This window comes from Nerophis ophidion, linkage group LG20, assembly GCF_033978795.1.
Source record: "Nerophis ophidion isolate RoL-2023_Sa linkage group LG20, RoL_Noph_v1.0, whole genome shotgun sequence".
In the NCBI taxonomy this organism is placed as follows: domain Eukaryota; kingdom Metazoa; phylum Chordata; class Actinopteri; order Syngnathiformes; family Syngnathidae; genus Nerophis; species Nerophis ophidion.
The window spans coordinates 46,496,383-46,523,964 of NC_084630.1; the positions used below are offsets into that span (position 1 = coordinate 46,496,383).

Genomic DNA, 27,582 nt, shown 5'->3' on the forward strand with positions numbered 1-27,582 from the left:
TTGTATACCACTATCGGACCATAGCAGAGGACTTTTTTCCGGGTGAAATGTTACAATGGTTTTGTTTGTCTGAGGCGGCGCCGGCAGCCTTACAAAAAGATTTTATGGAAGCTTATAAATCATGATAGGATGCGTAGACTGACTTCATATTTCAGGATTATACAGAAAAAATGTATACAATAGTCTTAAATTATGAGTAAAGAAATTAAAACTTAGCTTTGGGTATAATTTGATACGATCTTGAGATGTAAACATTTTGCGTGTTGATTTATTCTACTTCTTCAGCTTAGAGTTGTGAATTTCCACGTCTCTGCTTTTCAGTTGCTCTGAAAATAACCCCACGCACAGGAAGCAACGATGCACAACGCAAACCACCGCTGCAATGGAGATAAGTAGGTCAGCGGCCTCGAGCACTTTACACCTGTTGTTTCAGGTACCAGCATACCGTATTTCCTTGAATTGCCGCATGGCATATAGTATGCGCCTGCCTTGAATTATTGCCGGGTCAAACTCGCTCCCCCAAAAAATTAGCGCATGCTTAGTATTACCGCCTGGTCAAACTCGTGACGTCACGAGTGACACTTCCCCTGTCATCATTTTCAAAATGGAGGAGGCTGATTTTGATACCGGTAATTTGAAATCGCATAAAGGGAAGAAGACTAAGAGCTATTTAGTAGGGGTGCAACAGTACACAAAAATTACGTTTTGGTACGTACCTCGGTTTAGAGGTCACGGTTCGGTTCATTTTCGGTACAGTAAGAAAACAACAAAATATACCTTTTTTGGTTATTTACCAAATTTGTAAACAATGGCTTTATCCTTCTAACATGAGGAAAACTATAATAATTCTGCCCACGTTAATCCACATTAAACTGTCTCAAGTTGTTGCTGTGATTAAATAAAATGAAAAAACCTTTCTTCTACATATAAAAAGTGCAACATTAAACAGTTTCCATTGAAACTGTTTGTCAACTCATCATGCTTAATTTATTACAGTATTAGGGAAGCCTGTAGTTGACTTTTATTATGTACATGTTGTATTTTTATCAACATGCGATAGCAGGGACCCTGCTATTCAAAACTAGGCTGCTACATTACTAATGATTAATGTAACTATTGCTGAAAAATAGTACAATAGCAATGGGAGAGACTATTTATCCCTAAACACGATGGAGTTCAATGAAATAACAGACAGACAGGGTTTTGATGCCCCTTGCACGCACACACACACACACAGCAAAATGAGCTAATGTTACGCTAAAAGCTAATTAGCCTTCACCTCAAACCTACCCTGTGAGCTACCTGAGCTGCAGTTTAAGTTTCTAGAAGGTCAACGGGCTCATAGTGATGTTTGTAATAGTTGTGACTGGGAAGTGTTAAGTATAATTTGGGTAGAGTCCGCTGCTCCCCTGCTAAACGAATAGCTCTGCTCGACGCTAAAGCATTGATTACATCGCTCTTAATACACACTGCTGATTGGCTATTACATCGCTCTGAATACGCACTGCTGATTGGCTTTGTATGTAACCAATCAGATGGTTGTGTGGGCAGGACAATGCTGGGTGCTCACTGCTGAGACAGAGGCAGAAAGCATAGCAGCTTGTGAAGACTTCTGCTTCCAAACTCGTTCGGTACGCCCGCGTGCCGAACCGAAACCCCCGTACTGAAACGGTTTAATACAAATACACGTACCGTTACACCCCTACTATTCAGTAGGATTTAAGATCCAAGCTTACATCACACTCAGATTTTTACTGCATACCTTTGGTAAGTGTCGGAGTGAGAAGAGGTTTTAAAATAATGTGCGCATGCTTACTTTTACTGCATGCCTTTGGTAAGCGCAGGAGTGAGAGGAGGTTTTAAATTAATTAGTGCACCGGCGGCAATTCAAGGAAATACGGTATAACATATATCGCCATTCAGACTATAAATGCATAAATGCTATCCGTTTTGGGCCATATTACCCAGCAAGACTTGTGCGCTTATTATTGGAGGACATTTAGCTTTTATGTTTAGACATTTCCACAAGTGAACGCATTGCAGGACTGTTCATAATGAATATTTTGTGAAAGTTCATTTTGCCCACCGTTGCTGCTCTGGACACCCTATTAGTAAATGTGAAAAATATAGGCAGAAAAATGTGCTACGTTGAACCACCTAGGGCTGGGCGATATTGCCTTTTTGTAATACTGCAATATTTTTAGACCATATCGCGATATACGATATATTTCTCTGTATTTTGCCTTAGCCTTGAATAAACACTGGATACATATAATCACAGCAGTATGGTGATTATTCTCCATACTGCACTAATATATGCTACTTTTAAAACTTTCATGCAGAGAAGGAAATCACAACTAAGTCAATTGACCAAAACTGTATTTATTCAACTTTTCAAATGATGCTACATATTAGCAGTAATGCTACTTTTGGTAGCAACGCTTGTGCTCCACACATAACAAATTAAAGTTGTCTATTCGACATATTTCCGATTGAAGCCGAACCACCGCCAGACGATGGACCCCGTGCTGTTTTTCTTGGGAATTAATTCATTCATTTGTTACGAGATTCGCACCTTCGTTCTCTTGCAACAACCCGCTAGCATCACAGCTAACGTTAGCCACGCCGCTACCTCTCTGCTGGGCGAGGGCGTATACGTATGTGAAGTAAGAGGTGACAGTATGTGACGTATGTAAGAATGTGCGCCTGCTTGTCTGTGAGAAGGAGACACAGGAAAGAGCGAGGAGAGCCTGTAGTGTAATGCCCGCAGCTAAAAACAACTGCGTGAGAACGTCTACTCCAATATTACGATATAGTCATTTTCTATATCGCACAGAGACAAATCCGCAATATATCGCGTATATCGATATATCGCCCAGCTGTGGAACCACCTATGTTCTATTTTTTACTGTAATACTTTGCTACACTTTGTAGTCTATAACACAAAGCTGACACTAAGGCCATGTCCACACGAACAGAGAAACCTAATAAACGCATACATATCTCTGTGTTTAGGCCTCTCGTGTCTTTAAAAATGCAGACTTTTGCAAACGCTGGTCAAAGTGTAGAGTTCCAAAAGTCTCCGCTGAGCGTATGCGTGTACACGGCACAACCGGAGACTTGAGATGACGTCACGCTTGTGTCATTTCCGAGCTCAACAACACTGCCTTGCTACCTTGCTGCCTTTAAACGCACCATAAGATGATTTATTCTATGTTTGGATGCGCTATTTTCACTCAACATGAATTAAAAAAAGATTCATTAAAATGGGCTTGGTGACACTCCCGTCAGCGCAAATGACAGTCAGCTGTTTTGGATGTGATGGCTGTGGAACCTCCACCTGATGGCACAACTTTGACAAGCAAGACTTTTTGCTCTGTGTCATAAGAAAGGTGCAACATTATCTTATGTTTTTAGTCCTTGTTTAACGACAAGTCATGCAGTGAACTTACGTGTCTTGCTTCCATTATTGTAGATTGAGCCGGGCGCGACCGCGCACACACAAAAAGAGCGACCAAGCAGAAACAAAAAAAACAATGTAACGTCATCCTTGTAATTTGTACTGATGTGAAAGACAATATACACTTCATCATCCATGTACCATATCATTATATCCATGATTAAATGCTTTATAATTCCTTCAAACATGCAAAATGGTTTCCTTAGTGCGTGCTGATTTTAGAAATAATGTCGACTTCACTGCACATGTAATTCATCACCATTTTGCTGAACATGTTATAATTCTATTATTCGCTCTTTAATAATGTTCCCAGGGCTCTGTGTACGTGCAGGCTGGGTTTAAAGATAATGGACAAGTCATTTTACGTGTAGTGTATAAAAATAAAAATAATAAGAGGTGTAATGCCACCATTTGTCAGGATTTTGATTGGACAAAATGTGCATGACAGCAGGTGTATGTGTTTGTGTGTAGACAGAGACACTTTTGAAACTACACTTGTGTGAATGAAGACTGTTTTCACCCCAAATATGTGTTTTTGAAACACTCTGTAATCGTGTGGACATGGCCCAAGTTTTTTCTTTAATGTCAGTTTTGAGTATTATTTTTAAGATATATAAAAATATCTCAAAACGGTACCAACATACTTTGACTTTTTGGTGAAAACGTTTAGACACCCCTGTGTTAACATTTATATTCCTGAAATGTTTTTGTTTAAATGCTTGTTCCCCTGACTTATGACTTCAAAAGCAAATATGTAAAGGTTGTTCTCCAAGTACCACTTCAAGAAAAAAAAACGTTGCTCTCCAAGTACCACCATAATGACCAGTTGCGTAGTGGCCATAAGTATTCATTGAATATTTTTGGCCACAATTTGAACAGTAAAACTGTTTGCATATTTATGTCATTCTCTGTCTTACCACAGTTAGATAGTCACTGGCTTAGGGAATTGTGTAATACTATCATGAGGTGATTATACATTAAAATGCATATTCATTCACTGTAACACAGACCCGGGCATTCTGCGCCTCTATGTGCGTCCCTGTCCGGCCCGCGTGAGGCCAATCATAAATTACAAAATACATTTAAAAAAGTATCTACATCGAGTGTGCTATACAACGGTGCTGCTTTTGTCTAGTAAAGTGTTATTTGTATTACTTCTGTGTGGACGTGAATGTGAACAGCAGCAATCACAAATTACAAAATACATTTTTAAAAACATCTACATGTATGTCATGCATGCAATACCTCGCTGTACTTCAAATTGCTTCAATGACAAGGTCTAAAAGTGAATATGGAAAGTTTGCTGCTGGAGCCAACTCAACACATGTCTGCTCAGCACAGCACATTGTAAGTACAATACTTATTCATTGTTCTCATATATGACAGGGAAGCAAAGGAGAGAGAGGACCCATGGGCGTTCCAGGTGCTCAAGGTCTGAGTGGACGCAAAGGAGAGAGAGGACCCATGGGCGTTCCAGGTGCTCAAGGTCTGAGTGGACGCAAAGGAGAGAGAGGACCCATGGGCGTTCCAGGTGCTCAAGGTCTGAGTGGACGCAAAGGAGAGAGAGGACCCATGGGCGTTCCAGGTGCTCAAGGTCTGAGTGGACGCAAAGGAGAGAGAGGACCCATGGGCGTTCCAGGTGCTCAAGGTCTGAGTGGACGCAAAGGAGAGAGAGGACCCATGGGCGTTCCAGGTGCTCAAGGTCTGAGTGGACGCAAAGGAGACAAGGTATGTAGTTAAAGAGTCCACCAGGGGGCAGTGTTTACCCAGGAGTTGAATACAAGTCTTACATTCAAGCAGGATGAAATATTTCTGTCCTTGTAGTGCTTCACTATGAACATATTCTGAAGATAATATATTATACTTACAATTTCTTCTAAAGATTGTATAACATGTATTTCATTACGCTGTCTAATAGTGCTAACCTTTAACAGTTAATGTTACTCATTTTCATTAACTACTAGTTTCTCTATAACTGTTTTATATTGTTGTACTGTCTTTCTTATTCAAGAAAATGTTTTAAATGTATTTATTTTATTTTATTTTATATATATTTTTTGAAAAGGACCTTATGAATGAAATTAGATTGTTTGAAGGGTTCTTCAAACCAGGTCCAGTCCAGATTATGTCCAGGTCCAGTTTACCTGAATTGATTAACGTGGACCCCGACTTAAACAAGTTGAAAAACTTATTGGGGTGTTACCATTTAGTGGTCAATTGTACGGAATATGTACTGAACTGTGCAATCTACTAATAAAAGTTTCAATCAATCAATCAAAGTCGGGCTCAGCAACACACGCCTTCATTTATGTACACTCAAAATTAGGAAACACAACAATAGATTGCAAATATCTGTAAACAAAATTACATTTTCAAACTTCCCATCTTTTTTTATGTATATTGGCATCATTATCGGTTTCAACCATATAACTTTCTGAAGTCAAAAAATACTGAATACATGTTTTAATGAGGGTAAAAAAGTGAATATCTGTTTTTGGCCTTAAAAAAAACCTTTCACTGAATGCTATAATTAAATTGACTTAGTCATGACTGTCAATGAACTCTCCTAAAATAACAGAAACCATATTAAGCTTCATAAACAAACCAATAATTAAACACATTTTTCCAACTTCCACCCAAAAGGAAGACACAATATGACAATACCAAAACAAAAGCAGGGTGGATTCAGACTCCTTACAACAAAATAGGTATTCATCCGACTCTTGTCACATTCCATAGTTTTAACATTTTTCTTGTCTTCGAAAAGTTATAAATAATTTTAATTTGAAATTAACAATTTTGCAAATCGATAGTAGTTTTGTAGATTAATTTGAATATTTCTTCAGTCAAAAAGCAGTCAAAAATGTCCTCCCATTTTCCATATGTGTTATATGAGCATCCTTCAAAGATTTCTTTATTAAATAAACATTATATTATTTTATATTTATTTTAGTTCCTTTTTGCCAACTAGAATTTCTTATTAGAGGTTTACAAACTAATAATTTAGTAGTTCCATAATTAATTATTTGTTTCCATCTTTTCCCAATTATTCCAGTTAGTTGATTGAATGAAAAACTTGAACAAGCATCATCATACATAGTTCTAGAGGCCTACTGAAATGAGATTTTCTTATTTAAACGGGGATAGCAGGTCCATTCTATGTATCATAATTGATCATTTCGCGATATTGCCATATTTTTGCTGAAAGGATTTAGTAGAGAACATCAACCATAAAGTACGTAACTTTTGGTCGCTAAAAAAAAAGCCTTGCCTGTACCGGAAGTAGCAGACGATGTGCGTGTGACGTCACTGGTTGTAGGGCTCCTTACATTGTTTATATTCACAGCCACCAGCAGCAAGAGCGATTCGGACCGAGAAAGCGACGATTTCCCAACTAATTTGAGCGAGAATGAAAGATTCGTGGATGAGGAAAGTTAGAGTGAAGCAATAGAAAAAAAAGGCTAGGGCAGTGGGAGCGATTCAGATGTTATTCGACACATTTACTAGGATAATTCTGGAAAATTCCTTATCTGATTATTGTGTTACTAGTGTTTTAGTGAGATTATAAAGTCATACCTGAAATTGGGAGGGGTTTGGTGACCAGCAGTGTCTCTGATGGAAGCCATGGAGGAGCCAAGAAAGTGGCAGCTGGCTATTTGACAGCTGCTGCAGGAAGAACGGCACAAGCTCCGCTGATGTCTCCGATAAGAGCCGACTTATTACCACAATTTTCTCACCGAAACCTTCTGGTTGACATGTGGTAGAGAAACATGTTCGCTTGACTGCTCTGTTCCATAGTAAAGCTTCACAACAAACAAAGAAACACCGGCTGTGTTTTGGTTGCTAAAAGCGGCTGCAATCCACTGCTTTCCACCAACAGCATTCTTTTTTGACGTCTCCATTATTAATTGAACAAATTGCAAAAGATTCAGCAACACAGATGTCCAAAATACTGTGTAATTATGCAATTAAATTGGACAACTTTTAGCTGTGAGTGATGCTTGGATAAAATGTCCACTACAAACAATAACGTCACAAACACGCGTCAACATAAGCGTCATCATTCTGCAATGTTTTCAACAGGAAACTTCGCGGGAGATTTAAAATTGCAATTTAGTAAACTAAAGCGGCCGTATTGGCATGTGTGGCAATGTTAAAATTTCATCATTGATGTATAAAGTATCAGACTGCGTGGTCGGTAGTGGTGGCTTTCAGTAGGCCTTTAAATTCATCATACTTCATAATCTTACCGTTCTCATTGATAATGTCATTGACAAAAATGATTCCTCTTTCAAACATAGTTTACCAAAAGAAAGGCTTTCCATCTATTACAACAATAGAGTTCATCCATATTATCTTCTGCAAAATGTCATCTCTTTTTTCTGGCACATCAAATAGAAAACACCACCATGAGTGGATTGTTTCCTTCATGAACCTCGCCATGTTTCCCAGCAGACTCTCTCTCTACATAAGGAAAATGCGAGGTCATCAATTGTAAAAACGGATACAATTTATTTTGATACAGTACATGTTTTTTGTCCAACAGGACACTTGTGTACCACTCAGTGTTTAATTACGTCTTTGGAACGATTGATGCTTTTAAAGACAGGCACATAGCTTCATGGTTGAGAAGTTTCAGGCCCTCATATTCATTGTACAAAACCTTTCTTCTAATCTTTTCTGGTTTGCCGTCCCAGACAAAATGGAAGACCCTCCGCTCATAGACCTTAAAGTTTTTTGATGGAGCTGGTAATGACAAAAACAAATAAATAAATTGAGGAATGATTAACGAGTTGACAATAGATATTTTACCATACAAGATTAAGGATTTCCCTTTCCATAATTGCATAATTTTATCCAGTTTTCTTAATCGATTAACATAATTTACTGAGCCGAGATCTTCCAGATTCTCTGGGACAAAAACACCAAGTATGTTAAATGGTCCATCTGTCCACAAAACAGGCACTTTGCATTGCTATCGAAATAACGTTCCCTTTAGATTTCCGATTATTATTTTACATTTACCATATTTTAGCTTAAGCCCAGATTGCTGTGAAAATATGTCCAAATGATTAAGAAGCTTTCGCAAACAATGAGGATCGGGGCTGATAAAGAAGCTTGTATCTTCGGCATACATTATTTTACTTTCAATAATATTATTACTGAGCCCTTCAATATTTTTATTCAATCTAACTTTTACCGTCAATATTTCCATAGCAATAATAAATAAGTATGGAGACAAAAGGCACCCTTGTTTTAGACCTCTTAATAGAAGTATTGTCCCAGAGATGTATCCATTATTGATGATTCTACAGTTCATTTAAATATATAGCGTCTTGATCCAGTGTAGTAAGGTGTTGCCAAAATTGAAACAAACTAAGCTTTTACACATCTAGGCTAATTTTGTCAAATTCTTTCTCCAGGTTGACTGTAAAAATTGATCCTTTATTTTCCATATTATAATTTTCTATCATTTCTAATAACTGTCTAATATTGTTTCCTATGTTACTTAATTGTAGGAAACCTGATTGATCTTGGTGAATAATATTTCACCCTAACCCTAATATTTGACAAAACAGACTTAAGTCCTTAAGCCAAACATTTTGCCAGGATCTTGGCATCGTATCACTGAAGTGTCATTGGTCTCCAATTTTTTAGATAAACTTGGTCTTTATACTCACCATTTATTTCCTGTTTCAGAATAAAGAAATAAGACCTTCTGTTTGAGTGTTAGACAAAAACATGTGTTTTATATGAGTAATTAAAACTACAAAAGCAGTGGTTTCTTAACCTCTTCATAAAATACTTGATAGACCTCAATAGGTATTCCACCTAATTCTGGGGTTTCCCTGGATGAAAAGACTTAACAGCTTCCACAAGTTCTTCCTCTCTAATGAGGCCTTTACATGAATGGCTTTCTTCTGAAGTTAATTTTCTTTTATAATTTTCTGAAAAAAAAAAGTAGTTTCAGGAGAGATTACTTTATTAGAAAAAATATTTCCAAAGTAATTTTCCTTTACTTTCAACAATGTGGTGTGTGTATCCAATACCTTTCCATTTGTTTTAATACGTATGGAAATGTTCTTTTTATAACGTTTTTTTGCTTGGATATTTCAAATTAATTTTGAACACTTATCACCTTTTTTTCATCCAGATTGCTCTGTTGCAGTCATAACTTTAAAATAATTGTTTTTCAGTTAAGTTTAACTCTTCTTTTTTGGCTGTAAAAGGAATTCAGTTGCTCGCTAATTAGATTATCACTACTATCAATGTTTTTTGTAAATCCTCAATTTCTTTCTTTAATTCCTGTTAGACCATTTTAAGTTTTTTTTCTCCATGAAGAGTACGCGATGGCATATCCCCTTAAATATTTGAAGGCTTCCCAGGCGATTTGGCGATTTGATGATCCTGTATTATTTTTAAATTAGTCAGTAATAAGTTTTTTTTTTTTCAATGAATTATTCATCCTGTAGAAGCATTTGATTCAACTTCCAATATCTGGGCTCACATGTATTATCTTCAATTGCAGTTTTTTAAACCTATACAATTATTATCAGAACACAATTTATCATTGCTTGATATTGCAGTCACTTTGTTTAGCAATGAAAATGGTATATAAAAAATAGTCAATAGGACTTGCCTGGTTTTGTCTTCTCCACATATATTGTACTAACCTAGTATTTTTTAATCTCCAGATATCAATTAAATCAAATGCATCCATAACATTTTTAATCTTTTGTAAAGATTAAGGAGGGTTAGTAACCCTCTGGAGAGAGCAAGCACTCCGTCTTTGCATTTGGAGTTGATCAACTTTACAACCATAGGTCTCGGTCTAGCATCCTCTTTGCGTTTGCCAATCCTGTGTGCTCGTTCCATTTGGATCCTCTTGACTTCTTCATCCGAAATGCCGAGTTGCTTCTGCAGAATGGCTGTGACGAGGTTCTCCGCGATGCTGTAAGTCTCTTCTACATCTTTCAGTTCAGTTCAGCTCAGTTTATTTTCAGTCTAACAAAAACATATTCAAACATAGATCACGATTCAAAAATGAATAACATGACTGAAACGGGCAGAAGCAAAAAAGCTTATATGCCCAACATACATTTTTTACATTCAATTAAGTTACCCTTTCTAATAATTCTGCAACACAAAAAGAAATATAGTCATTCAGCATCCACATTCAAGCTGCCCCCCAACAAACAATACAAAAATATGTACCTACACACATACACTTTTCTGTAAATAGATAAACATACATACCTTCTAAATACAACATTTAACCAAACAAACATAAATTTCTAGTTCACATAACTTTTTAAAATACATTGTGACATGTTCTTTTTGAAATTAAATACTGAGTCACTCATTTTTATTTCTTTACCAACAGAATTCCACAAATTAACACCGAGAACAGATAAACATCTACATTTAACCACTAGTCTTGCTTTTGGTAAAATAAACCTAGATTCATCTCTTAGATTGTATTTGCTGGTCTGTAGAGAGAAGTATTTTTGAATTCCTTCTGGAAGAGTATTTATTTTTGCTTTGAACATTATCTGTGTTATTTTATAATAAACAATATCTTGAAATTTCATAAGTTTTGATTTAACAAATAATGGATGGGTATGGTCATAATATCCTGCTTTGTTTATTAGCCGTACAGCTTTTTTTTTGCAGCAAAACAATATCATTAGTTATGGTTTTAAAAGTGGTTCCCCAGAGTTCTACACAGTATGTCATGTATGGAAGTATCAAAGTATAATAAATTGTTAACAAAGAATTATAATTAAGTAATTCTTTAGTTTTATACAAAACACCAAGTGTTTTTGATATTTTTGTTTTTGTATAATTTACATGTTGTCTCCATGATAATTTATAATCAATTATAACTCCCAAAAACTTAGTATCAAAGACACGCTCAATTTTATATCCATTTATTTTAATATTTACTTCATTAGAAACCTCAGTTTTGGTACCAAATATCATAAATTTAGTTTTAGCAATATTAAGTGATAATTTATTCATATCAAACCAGTTTTTAAGCACTGTCATTTCTTGTTCTATTTTTACCAAAAGTTCATTAAAAGATTTTCCAGAACAAAGGATAGTTGTATCATCAGCAAACATAAAAAATGTTAAGAAACTTGATGCATCACAAAAATCATTAATGAAAATTGTAAATAACTTAGGACCAATTATAGAACCCTGTGGAATTCCACAAACTATATTTTTAAATCCAGATATTGTATTATCCACCTGAACACATTGTTTTCTATTTTCTAGATAGCTCTTGATCCAGGACAGAGCTGGCCCTCGGATGCCGTACTTATCCAACTTATTTATTAACTGTCTGTGGTCAATGGTATTGAAGGCCTTTTTTAAATCAATATAGATGGCTATTGTAAATTCATCATTATCCATAGCAGTACTAACCTCCTCCAGCATATGCATTACTGCATACGTAGTTGTTCGATTTTCCCCAAAACCATACTGCTGCTGCTTAAGCAAGGTGTTTTTTTCCAGAAAATTATTAAACTGTTTTGTAAAAAGCTTTTCTAAAATTTTTGAAAATTGAGTGAGTATTGAAATCAGTCTATAATTTTCCATAAGATGCTTATTTCCGTTTTTAAAAACAGGAATAACCTTTGCTATCTTCATATCATCTGGGAAGTATCCACACATGAATGATTGATTACATATGTGAGCCAATGGCTTAGGAATTAAATGAATACATTCTTTAATAATTACCATATCTATGTGATGTATGTCTGTAGATGTTTTACTTTTAAAGGCTCTTACTGTTTGAATTATATCCACTTCCGTTACTCCACTCAAAAACATTGATTTTAAATGAGGGTTTATTGTGTTTTTAGTCAAGCCTGTGTCCTCATAAACAGGTATTTTTTCTGCAAGTGCAGGGCCCATATTAACCAAATAGTCATTAAATTCTTCCACTATCATTTCTTTTTTGTTTAGTTTTATATTATTATCATTTATAAAGTAGCTCGGAGTCTCATGATTTTTACATCTATTACCTAAAACCTGGTTGATTGTGTTCCATGTTTGTTTAATATTATTTTTGCTATCTTCAAATTTCTCGTTATAATAACTTTTCTTTTGCTTTCGTAGAATAGAAGTCAACTTATTTTTATAAATTTTATACTCCCTTTCATTTTGTTCAGTTTTATTTTTTAAGTAACTATCATACAGAACATTTTTTCTATTGGAGGCCATTACTAGACCCTTCGTCATCCAAGGCTTATTTTTACTCACTTTCTTTAGTGTGGACTTCACGACTGGACAGCAGGAATTATAAAGTTCTATCCATTTAAACAGAAATGCCCTGTATGAATCATTACAATTTTCAACATACACCCCTTCCCAGAAACATTTTGAAAGCTCATTCTTAAATGCTTGTATTCTTTCAGGTGTCCTTAATCTTGTTAATTTGAACAATGTTTTTTGTGCTATATTATTTACAATCATACTTTGAATATTCACAAACACTGGAAAATGATCTGTGATGTCACTAAGGAGTATTCCACCTGTAGTTATGTCATGGATATTTGTAAAAATATTGTCAATGAGGGTAGCAGATTCTCGAGTTATTCTGCTTGGTTTATCAATTATTGGTTGCAAACCATAAGTAAACATTTCATTTATAAAGTCATTAGTTGGTTTATGGGTTCTCCATTTTAATAAATCAAAATTGAAATCTCCACACACAAAGACACATTTCTTGTTAGCTAGTTTTCCAAGTACTTTTAGTAGGCTGTCATGGAAAAGCTCTACATGTGACCCAGGTGTCCTATAAATACAACTCAAATATGCACTACGTTCGTTGTTTATTTGTATTTTTATAGTCATACTCTCCATAACATCATCTATAACTAGACTGTCGATAATTTCACAGTAATATTTTTTTTGTACATAGAACGCAACGCCACCTCCTTTTTAATTTTTTCTATTTATATTATAAAAATCATAACCTTCTAATATAAACATATCATTAATTTCATCTGTCAACCATGTCTCTGAGATGCAATTGCTTGGAATGTCGATTTTAAAGATTCCAAACACTCTTGTATCTTCTCAAAATTAGCCCTGAGACTTCTACTATTAAAATGAATAAGCAAAAAACCCTTTAAATCCACATTTTTAAAACTATCCTCTGAGTAATATGAAACATTTATGTTATGTAATCCACTTAGATTAATTTCTGGATCAATGTCATTACAAAATTCTCCTACTTTATCATCATTCATTTCTAAATAACTTAAATTTAGTTCCTTACAGCTTATCCTGTCTTGAATATCTTCTTGCCCAGCTATACTGCTTTCTTCCTCGTCAGAAATATAAAAGTCAAACTCATTATTAGTCATCCTCCAAAGAAGTTTAACCAAAATATCAATAATGTACTAAAATGTACGATATAACTTAAAAAAACACACATTATCCATAATCCTAATGTCCATATACCATGTGTACCATACATTTTCATTGTCCACATACCATTTGTTGTCCTGATTCAACAAGTTATTTAAATTGTTCCAAGTCTTTCACGTTTTTAATCCATATTGGCTTCATTTGATCCGATCCATTTGGCTTTATGTAGACTTTGCCATGTCTCGTCCATGTAGATTGAATCTTATTTTCTTTCCTGAGAATGCGGCCACTTCTTGGAATTTCACCATTTTTCTTTGTCAGGTGCTCATTCAGATAAATTCCAGTGCCCTTTAGCTTTTTGGACTGTCTCAGCAGCTCCATTTTGTGTTTCTGGTTAACCATCTGCATCACTATTATTGGTCTTGCTTTAACATTCTTGTTTGGAAATGAATAGCATGTTGATATGTTTTGTTTCTCAACGATGATGTTTTTACCTCTGAAAAAGTCCAGGAGTTTTTGCTCAAGAGTTTCAAGTTCCTCCGTAGGAGCATCTTCACCTTGGTTCAGCCCAGCTGTAACTCGAGCATAACTGCGGTGTTTCAGCTCTAGTCCTGTGACCACAATGTCATTGACAAGTGATTGTTGCTCCAAATCCTCACATCTCTGCTCCAAAAGTTCAATCCTTTTGTCTCTCTGGATCACATTCTCCTTCAGCTCCTTCACTTCCTCCATGAGGCCCATGATGTTTCCTTGTTGCTTTAGAACCTTAGCAATCTCTTCACCCATGAAGTTTAGAGATTTCTTTATCTCTTCAAGTTCCTCTGACAACTTTTTAATTGTTATTGTCATCTTTTCAAGTAATTTTACACAGGTATTTTAGGTACCGTATTTTCCGCGCTATAAGCCGCCCCGTGTTATAAGCCGCACCTTCAATGAATGGCATATTTAAAAACTTTGTAAACCTATAAGCCGCACCGGGTCATAAGCCGCGCCCATGCTGCGCTAAAGGGAATGTCAAAAAAACAGTCAGATAGGTCAGTCAAACTTTAATAATACAAACCAGTGTGCGAATGTGCAATCACAACAATAGTAACACTCAAAATATTGCAGAGCAATAGCAACATCAATAACTCAACTTTGGTCGAACGTTAATGTCACAGCACACAAAATAAACATTTAAAGCTCACCTTCAGAAGTTATTCCTCATCCATAAATCCCTAGAATTTTTCTTCTTCGGTGTCTGAATTAAAAAATTGGGCGAATACGGCATCCAAAATGGCGGGCTCCGTCTCGTCGAAGTCATCAGAGTCAGTGTCGCTGTTGCTGTCCGGCAGTTCCATGAATCCTGCCTTCCTGGCCGGATCTTTTTTCAGCTATCTTGTTTTTACAATATGCGCGGAAAGTAGCCAGCTTTTTTTGAAAGTCTTTTGGCAGTTGCTGTGAAATAGTAGTCCGTGTGCGGACGGAGAGATTGCGTCTTTTCATGAACCGGAAACACCAAGAAGCTCCACCTTTAAAATCATCCAAGTGAAGTTCGCTTGCTGGCGCTGTTGCCTTCATTGGAATAGTGATGTTACTGACACTTCTGCTTGCTGCTCTCTGCTCAACAACCCACTGTTAGAGTTTGTCCTCCAACTCTTGCCATCTTGCTTTGTTCCCTCAAACTCTGTGTTGTCTTCTTTACTTGGCGCAGGTCATCTTGTTGCTTCCTCCACCTAAGCACCATTGATTCATTTATGTTCAATTCTCTCGCTGCTGCTCTATTTCCGTGTTCTTCTGCGTGACTTATTTCCTTGAGTTTGAATTCTGCGTTGTACGCGTGTCTTTTAGTAGGAGCCATTTTGTGGTCGTCTTTACAGAAACACACAAATGAAATGAATCGGATTAGCCGCGCGCTTCTTCTTCTACGGGGGCGGGTGCTTACCTTGGCGGTTGCGTACCGTAGAAGAAGAAGCGCTTCCTCTTTCCAGGTGGGCGGGTGCTTACCTTGGCGGTTGCGTACCGTAGAAGAAGAAGCGCTTCCTCTTTCCAGGTAGGCGGGTGCTTACCTTGGCGGTTGCTTACCGTAGAAGAAGAAGGGCTTCCTCTTTCCAGGTAGGCGGGTGCTTACCTTGGCGGTTGCTTACCGTAGAAGAAGAAGGGCTTCCTCTTCTACGGGGAAAAAAGATGGCGGCTGTTTACCGTAGTTGCGAAACCTAAACTCTATGAAAGTAAATATTTATATTAATACATATATAAGGCGCACCGGGTTATAAGCCGCACTGTCATCTTTTGAGAAAATTTTTGGTTTTTAGATGCGGCTTATAGCGCGGAAAATACGGTAACTTGATGAGCTGCACTGAAGTTTTCAGAAGGCCTGTTTGGGCCTTGATTTGATACTCCTAAAATACCTTTTTCAGAGTCCAATGTTGTTGCAATATCCCCAAAGTAGTGAAGTAAAGTATTCCTTCACCATCAGCAATGGAGCATTTCAAGATATTTGTCTCAGATTCCAGATATATTTGATGAATTGTAGAGAGACTCTGAGCAGGGAGAAGCATTGGCAGCCATCTTGTCACCTTCATCTTCATAATCAGCAACTTGTCCCGCATGCTCCTGCAGCGGAGTTCCAACAAGTCCGCCTTTAATTTCTCGCTCTCTGTTGTCAGTCTAGTAGTTTCGAGTTCCTGGCTTGTTAACTCAACTTTTAGTGTCGTCTTTTCCTTTTTTATCTCCACCATTTCAGCGTGATTGTACTTGACTGATTTTTTTCAGCTCTGGAACGTCAGTTATTAGTTCAATCAAAATGTCCAGTTTTTCAAGTTTTTCAACCATAGCTCGCAACATTTTTCGATCGTCCGGAGTAAACATTGCATTTTCGTCCAAATCCCTAGAGGACAATTGATCACGGACGTGTTTAGATTCCTTTGATCCGCGTTGTGGCATAGTTGCAGGGGAACAATGGGCCACTCGGCGTTCGAGGCACCTTATTTTCAGCCAAATCACCCTCGTGAGTAGAATATATCTCACCAATTGCAGAGAGGCGGATATATATAGTGTAAATGACTTCAAATCTTGTGTCACTGGCGCGTTTATGCCATTTATCACATTACATACTGGGACTTGTGTAGAGACTGTCTCAGCTCACGGTGGCCTAACCTGCTGTCCTTTAAACTTGCTGTATTATATAAGTATTTCTGTCCTTATACTGTAGTGCATCAATAAATACACTCCCTTCGAAATATAGTATGTGTTTCTAGCCTTGTACTGTAGTACACCAATACTACAAAAGATAGCATATACGTGTGTAGTTACACTTTTTTTTCTAAAGTTTTTGCGTCCTTGTTGTACATCAATATTACATCCCCCTTGAGATAGTATTTTATATAAGTATTTCAGTACATCAATACATAGACTTTCTCCTATATAAGTACTTCAGTACATAAATACTTACACTTATTTCCAAAGATAGTGTATTGTAAAAGTATGTCAGTAAATCAATACTTAGTTTCTTCTAAAGATACAATGTCTAAGTATTTATGTCGTTGTACTATAGAACATCAATACATAACTTTATTCTAAAGATTATATAAGTATTTCTGTCCATGCATTGTAGTACATCATTACTTAAACTGTCTTTGAAGTATTTCAGTACACGAATACTTATACAATATTCTATCTTTAGAAGAACGTGTAAGTGTTTCAGTACATCAATACTTAGTTTCTTCTAAGGGTACTATACATACAGTGCCCTCCAAAAGTATTGGAACAGTGAGTCCAATTTGTTTATTTTTGTTGTAGACTGAAAACATTTGGGTTTGACAATAAAAGATGAGTATGGGACAATAGATCAACATGTTAGTTTTTATTTCCAGGTATTTGCATCTGGATCTGATACAAAACTTAGAAGATAGCACCTTTTGGTTCAGCCTACCCATTTTTCATGAGAGCAAAAGTATCGGAACATGTGACTGACAGGTGTGTGTTGTTGCCCAGGTGTTTCCCAATTACATTGATTATTCAAACACTAAATAGCACTAAATGTCTGAGCTCAGTTTCAGATTGAGTAGGATAGGTTTTGCCTGTGCAGACTGCATTTAGAGTTGGCGCCAACATGAAAACGAGAGTCTATGGGTCTATGGGTGAAAACAAAGCAATTGTGAATCTGAGAGAAGATGGACATTCAATCAGAGCCATTGCACAAGCATTGGCCATAGTGAGTACAACCGTTTGGAATGTTCTGAAGAAGAAAGAAACCACTGGTGTACTAGGCTACAGACGTGGAACAGGACCAAGGAAAACATCAGCAGTTGATGACAGAAACATTGTGAGAGCTATAAAGAACAACTGTTAGTGACATCAGCAACAACCTCCTGAGGGCAGGAGTGAAGGTATCACAATCTACTGTTTGCAGAAGACTTCATGAACAGAAGTACAGAGATTACACCAGAAGATGCAAACCACTCGATAGCAAGAATAATTGGAAGGCCAGGCTACATTTTGGCCAAAAGGTGCAGGGATGAGCCTAAAAAATTCTGGGAAAATGTTTTATGGACTGATGAGACAAAGATTATCTTCTTCCAAAGTGATGGAAAGGCGAAAGTTTGGAGAAAGAAAGGATCTGCTCATGATCCCAAACATACAAGCTCATATGTGAAACACGGCAGAGCTAATGTCATGGCTTGGGCTTGCAAGGCTTCTTCTGGGACGTCATCTTCATTGATGATGTAACCCATGATGGCAGCAGCAAAATGAACTCAGAAGTCTACAGAAACATTTAGTCTTCTAATTTAAAGAAAGATGCAACTAAACTGATTGGGAGATCCTTCATCATGCAGCAAGATAACGACCCAAAACACACTGCCAAAACAACAAAGGAGTTGATCAGGGGCAAGAAGTGGAAGGTTTTAGACTGGCCAAGTCAGTCTCCAGACTTAAACCCAATAGAGCATGTATTTTACCTGCTGAAGAGGAGACTGACAGGAGTAACCCCCTCCCCCCAAAACAAACAAACAACTGAAAAAGGCTATGGAGAAAGCCTGGAAAAGCATCACAAAAGTTTGGTGATGTCAATGGCTCACAGGCTTGATGCAGTTATTGAAAGCAAAGGATTTGCAACTACATATAACCAGGGACGGGGTGGCGCAGTGGAAGAGTGGCCGTGCGCAACCCAGGGGTCCCTGGTTCAAATCCCACCTAGTACCAACCTCGTCACGTCCGTTGTGTCCTGAGCAAGACACTTCACCCTTGCTCCTGATGGGGGCTGGTTGGCGCCTTGCATGGCAGCTCCCTCCGTCAGTGTGTGAATGGGTAAATGTGGAAGTAATGTCAAAGCGCTTTGAGTACCTTGAAGGTAGAAAAGCGCTATACAAGTACAACCCATTTATCATTTATATTAAGTCCTATACACTTTAATGTATTTTAAGGTTATATGTTCCTGTGGGAGCCTATCTATATTATTTATTTATTTATTAATTGTTTTGACAATCTAATCCAATAATGTCAATGATGATGTTGATTAATTATTGGCTGTTTTAGATGGATTATGATTAAGTGAGCCACTTCCTCCTCCTATGATTAAGAAGAAAGGACAGCTGGGCGTTCCCTTTCTCTGTCTGTCATGCTGAAGGAGTGAGGAGTGAAATAGTTTGTCTACCACTAAATAAGTTATTTTGATTATGTAGAAAGTCAACAACGGAGAATATTTTTTGTTTGTGAAAATAAATTATCAACATTTTTAATCTAGAAATATCTCCCTGAGTGCTTATTAAGGAATTTAGTGAGTATTAAACCTCCTCCTCAAGGCTACTTGGCTATCTTTATTGTAATTTTTTTTAAACTTTTTGGAACGACAGAGTAGCCGTAACAAGTAAACAAACTACACTGTAGACCCGAAGGACAATCCACGATCGCTCTGCACCGACGACAGCAAGCAGCCGGCGGGCCGTGAGTAAAATCAGCTGATGAACGTCATGAATGAATGAATGATCGCGCCGCTGTGCTGTATGGAATCATTTTAACGCTATAGAAAGGAAAGTTGCAGATTGTGGATGTGAAATGCACATGTTGGAAGGACATATAGGAATGAACTAAACAATGGACTAAGTGTAAAATAAATTGAGCAGTGTGATTATTTGGAATGATGTCTGGCACACCTGAGACGGCAGCTGAGGCCGACCACATGCCGAGAACGCGCATTGCTTCGCGCAGAGGCAGACTGGGCGCGTGCACAAGGAGGCTAAATGAAATAAAGACTTTGATGACTCATGTTAGAAATGCTGATAAAGTCAATGATGATTTTGAAGTATTTAAAAGAGCTGTGGATGGATTTAAAAATGCTCACAACTTTGTGCAAAACTTGCTATCAGAAGAGGAAAAGAAAAACGATTATTATGACTGTTATGAACCCAGAATAATAAATGTGAATTATTTCATGAAACATGGAAAAGAGAAATTGCACAATCAAAAGTTGGACCACTGGACAGCATATCAAATATATCTCACCAATCAAAGTCTGTCACAGGATCAAAAGCCTCTAGATGTTCCTCAGTATCCTCAGAATTAAAAAGGGCCAAAGCGTAACAGGCTGCTACAGTGGCTCGAGCTGCTGCACTGAAGGAAAAACACATCTTGCAACTGGAGGAAACAAAGCTTTAAGCAAAGATGGAGCAAATGTAACTGGAGGAAACAAAGCTTAAAGCAAAGATGGAGCAAATGGAGTTGGAAGCAGATCTCGCAGCATCAACTGCTAAAATACAAATCCTTCAAAGTGATTTAATTCATGAAAGTAATGAGTTGGCTCAGGAACCCATGACTGAGTATTATGATTCTCACCATGAAAGAAACTATGGCGAGCAATGTGGACTTTATAGAGTTTGGTGTAATACCCAAAACCCCACTTCACCAAACCATCTTAAGTCTCCACAGACCTCTACCTAAAAGGAACCCCAGCACATCAGAAGATCTAAATAAACCTCAAAACAAAAACGCAATTAAAAAACACAAGACCCAGAATGTAAATCAGACTCAAATAAAAAATCACTCTGCACAAGATAATGTGGTTATTAATGCTGCTCATGATAACTTGGAAATAGTTATTCAAAGACAGAGTGAAATCGTAAAACTCATTGTCTCACAGCAAAAACACTCTACTACTAGCTAGAGAGATGTCTGTTTGATTGTAACCCACTGGCATATCAGTCTTTTATCCATGCATTTGAACACTTGATTGAAGACAAGACTGAGAATCATCAAGACCGACTCTACTACTTTGAACAGTTTACATGTGGTTTGCCAAGAGACTTGGTTCACAGCTGTTTGCACATGGAAGCCAGTAGGGGCTATAATGAAGCAAGGCGCCTCTTAAAGGAACACTTTGGAAATGAGATGAAAATTTCGGGAGGTTACTTGGAAAAAGCCTTGAATTGGACAGCAATTAAAGCTGAGGATGGGAAAATGCTTCATGCATATGCAATGTATTTGAGAGGATGCTGTAATGTAATGCATGATTTACAGCATTTGGAGGAACTTGATATCCCATCAAACCTAAGGCTGATTACATCCAAACTACCCTACAAACTCAGAGAAAAGTGGCAAAGCACAGCTTATGAGACACAACAGAGGACTGTCAGGAGAATCAGATTCAACAATTTTGTGGATTTTCTAGAAATGCATGCCAAGATGCTTTTGGATCCATTGTTTGGAGACATTCAGGACCAAATAACGAAAAGGCCTCTTCCAAGAAGCACAAGTGGACTAAAACCAATTAGAGGCATAAACAACAGCTTTGCTACTTCAGTAGCTGTGAATACAGAGTCAGCAGGAAGCGCTGTAAAATACTCTGTTCCACTGCAACCTGCTCAAACCACACCCAGTGGTATCATCCCTTTATGTAGTATTTTAATGGCAAACATGCTCTGATTGACTGCTCACAATTCAAAACACAGTCACATAACGAAAAGATTGATTTTTTTTTAAGAAGGTAAGGATATTGTTTTGGTTGCCTACTAAAAGGTCATTTGAGCAAAAATTGTAAAAGAAGATTAATGTGTCAGGTTTGCAAGATGAAACATCCTACTGCACTTCATATTCCAAGTGAAAAAGGCCCAAAAGCGGCAAAAACAAGCAAAGCCCACTGTTGGGACAGAAGATACCCCTATAAGCATTGCTTTTGTTTCAGCCGGTGATGCAACCGGGGCCGGGATAGACTGTGCACTTGCAATTGTGCCAGTCAGAGTTAACGCGGGAAAAGGGAACAGGTATGTTCGGATCGATGCCTTCCTCGATCCAGGCAGCACGGCAACATTTTGCACAGAGAATCTAATGAACAAACTGAATGTGAAAAGACGCAAAACACAAATTATTTTGCAAACAATAGGACAGGAAAAGCCTGTGAAGACCTATGAGGTTAGAGGACTGAAGGTTGGAGGGTTCGCATATCTGGACCTGCCAAAAGTGTATACACAGAGCAAGATACCTGTGTCAAAGGAAAACATCATCACAAAGGCTGACTTGAAGAGGTGGCCATATCTTGGTGGTATCGACTTGAAGGAAATTGAGGCAGAGATTAAACTTCTTATTGGGACTGATGTTCCTTGGGCAATGGAGCCGTTGAATATAATAAACAGTGAAAAAAATGGACCATATGCAGTCCAAACCATACTGGGATGGGGGCTAACTAGACCACTCAGTTGCAGTGCTACAGAAGATGCTGGGCCCACTGCAGTATCAACTAACAGAATCTTTCCAGGATAAAGACAAAGTCACACCTCGGGATAGGTTCAGAGAGAAAGAAAGACATCGCCATTCCTCCTCTTCTTCTTCCAAAAAAGGCCAGGACAAAGATAAAGAAAATATCTCTTCTGGAACCGATGGACAAAGGAGTATCTTCGACTCACGCAAGAAAAAAGCAAATGGAACAGCACAAGAAGAAACTTGAGTCCCGGAGATCTGGTGTTCATTGTTGATAACACAGCACCAGGAAACCTAATGGACGATGGGCCGCATTGTAAAGACATTTCCAGATGCCAAAGGCTTATTTTGGTTAAAACCAAGACCAACATGGTTCAACGACCAATCTCTGCCTGCAAATGGAAGCAGCTTGATGGACTGAAGGGGGATTTGGTTCTCCAGCCTTGATGAGTCGATGACCGCTTCAGATATGACTATGGACTTTGAGACTAGACCAGTAACTCAATTAATCTTGAATTTAAAGAACATAATTGTTTATATTCAATTGTTCTATTATGGCTCCTTTGAATTATATTATTTATGTAATTGTTTAGCTGAAGCACACAATTAGGGGCCGGGTATGTTGGAGCCTATCTATATTATTTATATATTCATTGTTTTGACAATCTAATCCAATAATGCCAATGATGATGTTGATTAATTATTGGATGTTTTAGATGGATTATGATTTGACTGATTGTGTTCAGCTGCTCACATTCCTCCAGGTGAGCCACTTCCTCCTCCTATGATTAAGAAGACAGGACAGCTGGGCGCTCCCTTTGTCTGTCTGTCATGATGGAGTGAGGAGTGAAATAGTTTTTTTTACCACGAAATAAGTTATTTTGGTTATGTAGAAAGTCAACCACAAAGAATATTTTTTGTTTGTGAAAATAAATGATCAACATTTTGAATCTAGAAATATCTCCGCGAGTGCTTAAGGAATTTAGTGAGTATTAAACCTTCTCTTCAAGGCTACTCGGCTATCTTTATTTTAGTTTTTTCGAAACTTTTTGGAACGACAGAGTAGCCGTAACAGTTCCAATAGTTTTGTTCACCTAAAAGTGTTGTGTTCCATTACAAATAATATTATCTTATAAGTTGTGTATCAGATCCAGATGTAAATACTTGGAAATGAAAGCTAAAATGTTGATCTCTTGTCTTATATTCATCTTTTGATGTCAAACCCAAATGTTTTCAGTCTACAACAAAAATAAAGGAACTGGCCTCACTGTTCCAATACTTTTGGAGGGCACTGTATAAGTGTTTCTATCCTTGGACTGTAGTACATCAATACTTACACTTATTCTAAAGATAGTAAATGATCCAAGTCTTTCTCTCCTTGTATTTGTAGCACACCATTACTTAAACTGACTTCTATTGATAGCATATACAGTTGTGATCAAAATTATTCAACCCCCACACAATTTTGGTGTTTTAGCAAGTTGGATATTTATTCCTTATTTTGTTTATAGTCATATCAAATAAAGATGTGTCAAATAGACAAATGCAACTTAAATTGTAACACTGTATTTTACAAAATACCAAAAAAGGACATTTTTCTTAATATCTCATTGACAAAATGATTCAACCCCCCTGGTTACATGCATCTTTAGTACTTAGTAGAACAACCTTTGGCAGTAATGACATCCTTCAAACGTGATACATAACCGGACACAAGCTTCTTGCAAGCATCTACAGGTATTTTAGCCCATTCCTCTTGGGCAAAGGCCCCCAGTTCATTCATATTCTTGGGCTTGCGTGCTGCAACTGCCTTCTTCAAGTCCCACCACAGCTTTTCTAGAGGATTTAGGTCTGGTGACTGTGAAAGCCACTCCAGAGTCTTCCAGCCCTTCTTCTGCAACCACTCTGATGTTGATTTGGAGGTATGTTTGGGATCGTTGTCCTGTTGGAAGGTCCAACGTCTCCCAAGCCTCAGCTTTGTCACTGACTTCATGACATTTGCAGCTAATATATCCTGGAAGGAAATAGAATTCATAATGCCTTGAACGCGCTGGAGATTCCCGGTACCTGAGGCAGAGAAACAGCCTCAGAGCATGATTGACCCCCCACCATGCTTAACAGTAGGAAAGGTGTTCTTCTCTTTGTAAGCTTCATTTTTTCTCCTCGAGACATAACCTTGATTCATAGGCCCAAAGAGTACCAGTTTTGTCTCATCACTCCATAGAACAGTTTCCCAAAACCTTTGGGGTTTGTCCAGATGATTTTTGGCATGTTATCTATTTTCTTGTGCCTGGTAGTCAGAAGTGGTGTGTGCCTGGGAGTTCTGGCATGGAGGCCTTCATCTCGTAGCGCGCACTTTATTGTCTGGGACGAAACCTGCGTTCCCCCCTCTGCAATGTCCTGTTGTAGTTCCTCAGCTGTTACCCGGGGGTTTTTCACCACTGTACGCTCCAAATACCGGACAGCAGTTGCACACAGCATCCTCTTTCTACCACGCCCAGGCAGTGTTTCCACTGTGTCTTTAGCTTTAAACTTGCCAATTATGCTCCCAACTGTGTCTCTTGGAATGTGTAATGTCTTTGCTATTTTCTTATATCCATATCCTTTCTTATGAAGAGAAATTACCTCCTTTCTTGACTTCACCATGTTGCAAATACACCATTGACCCACTACAAGAAGCTGAGCGTCACGGTCTTTTTCAATCAGTTTAATTTTGCTCTTTATGCTTCTAATCACATCTACAGGTGTTTTCAACACCTGATTGAAAATATTTTATTCAAATTATGTTCTTAAGAGTTATGATCTTCAAGGGGTTGAATAATTTTGTCAATGAAATATTAAGAGAAATGACACTGTTTGGTATGTTACAACATATAATGTTGTAATTCAATTTGCATTTGTCGACTTAATGCATCTTTATTTGATATGACTATAAATAAAATACGGAATAAATGTCCAACTTGCTAAAACACCAAAATTGTGTGGGCGTTGAATAATTTTGATCACAACTGTAAGTGTTTCTATCCTTGTCATGTACTTTCTCCTAAAGGTAGTATACTATATAAGTATTTCAGTACATCAATACATACACTTTCTCCTAAAGAAAATATATTATACAAGTGATTCTGTCCTTGTACTGTAGTACACTTTATTCTAAATATAACAGTAAACTAAGTATTTCTGTCCCTGTACATCAATACATAGTTTTTTTTGTAAAGATAGTATATAAGTGTTTCTGTAAATCAATACTCACTATTTCCCCTATAGTTCAAAATTATATAAGTGTTTCTATCCTTGTACTGTAGTACATCAATACTTACACTTTCTTCTAAAGGTAGTGTTTTATAGAAGGTAGTGGAATTAGTTATCATGTACAAGATGTATTTACGGGACATTTTTATACATGTATGTTTGTCCCCTCATTCAAAGGGCTTCCAAAGAAGAGGTGGACCCAAAGGAGACATTGTGAGTATCACTTTTGTTTGTGAATGATTGGAGCCTTCAATATGAAACACTAACAAATATTCTGTTTTCTGCTTGAAGGTAGACTCCGACGTGGAGGGACTAGCTGGTGAGAAAGGGAAAAAGTAAGACCAGTCATTTTGAACTTTCTGAAGTTGACCTGTTGATATTTAAATATTGAAAGCAAAGACAAATAATATACTATTTGACTGAGACCCATTTTGGGTCCCTAAGACTTTTAACAATCAAGGAAAGACCTTAAGGTTTTAAAAACCAAAATGGCCCCTACATTCGTTAACTTTTAAGTGTGCGGCCCTTTGTGGTAAAGTTTTGGACATCCCTTGTTTCGTTTTAATGAATAGCTGAGCAGAAAGGAATCCTGTATAGATTATACATTAATAGTACTTTAAAACATTTTTTTTTATTGAAGTGAGTCATTGTGTTTCAGTATTTTGCCCTGCCACTTGTAGGAACCCTCATTCTGCATGTTTTTGTACAAACTATTGTTGGACAATCTTTCAACGCTGCATTCAAACATTTTCATAGTTGAACCTTACATGTAGAAACACAATTGTTTCTTGGTGCTGTGCTTACTAAACGGAGGAAAACAAATCTAAAGGACAAGAACTTGCAATTTTTAAAATCAGTATCTCATGATTGTTTGGGTGTGACAGGGTATGTCTGGAGAATCTGGCACTAAAGGACAGGTGAGTTGTGTATGATCATGTGTTAAGTAAATATACACTTCATGCACTTGTATGTGTTTGCAGCACAGAGTGAGGAGACCTTGGACATAATGGTCCAACATGGAGACTCTGGGAAGCCAGGTGATGTAGGACCCCCTGGACTGCCTGGTCCTCGGGGGTTGAAAGGCATGAGCGGTGTGCATGGCAGGCCGGGTATTGAGGGTCCACCGGTGAGTCCACTCACTGTTTGGGAAATGTAATTGTTGTCACTTTTACACAATGTTGTTCTTCTCTTCAGGGACAAGATATATCTGACCAGCATATTATTGATGTGGTATAAAGAATGTTGCAAGGTGAGCTTTACCACTCTAATTTCCCTCCCAAAAAATAATTGCTTGTTATTGTAAACAAAAACTCTATTACATATGTAAAGTTTCAGTTCAATATGTCAAAATTGAAAATGACAGTTAGCCAAAATCAAATCAAAACCAAAAATGTTGCAAGATGTGTGGAGATGTGGTGGAGAGGTTAGGGTTAGTGTTTTATAGGAAGGAATAAGTTATTGTGTATAACAGGGGTCACCAACGCGGACACCCTAACCCTAACCCTAACACGTAAGGACCAGATGAGTAGCCCGCTGGCCTGTTCTAAAAATAGCTCAAATAGCAGCACTTACCAGTGAGCTGCCTCTATTTTTTAAATTATATTTATGTACTAGCAGGGTTAGGGTTAACCCCAACTCTCGCTTTGCTCGACATTTTTAATTCTAAGAGAGACAAAACTAAAATTTAATTAGAAAATCCAAGAAAATATTTTAAAGACTTGGTCTTTTTACTTTGCTTCTTATAACTTTCAGAAAGACAATTTAAGAGAAAAAATACATTCTTGAAAATGATTTTAGGATTTTTAAACACATATACC

The 27,582-nt window shown here is 37.4% G+C and overlaps 1 protein-coding gene across 7 annotated transcripts in view; it reads left to right on the forward strand.

Annotated features, from left to right (window-relative positions):
* Window positions 1-27,019, forward strand: part of LOC133539233 (collagen alpha-2(IX) chain-like) — a 29,253-nt gene extending 2,234 nt beyond the window's left edge. Inside the window, exons 2-8 of one of the 7 annotated variants that reach the window (XR_009803210.1) lie at window positions 322-396; window positions 4,847-5,188; window positions 25,943-25,978; window positions 26,057-26,100; window positions 26,650-26,682; window positions 26,751-26,891; window positions 26,960-27,019. Coding sequence is in view for 4 of the 7 variants with exons in the window: in XM_061881409.1 (XP_061737393.1) it covers window positions 4,847-5,188; window positions 25,943-25,978; window positions 26,057-26,100; window positions 26,650-26,682; window positions 26,751-26,772 (477 nt within the window). In the remaining 3 variants the exon portion in view is untranslated. Of the gene's footprint in view, window positions 1-321; window positions 397-4,846; window positions 5,189-25,942; window positions 25,979-26,056; window positions 26,101-26,649; window positions 26,683-26,745; window positions 26,900-26,959 lie in introns of those variants that run through there. The other 6 variants (XR_009803211.1, XR_009803209.1, XM_061881409.1 and 3 more) reach the window with 6 other exon arrangements.
* Window positions 27,020-27,582: the final 563 nt, after the last annotated feature.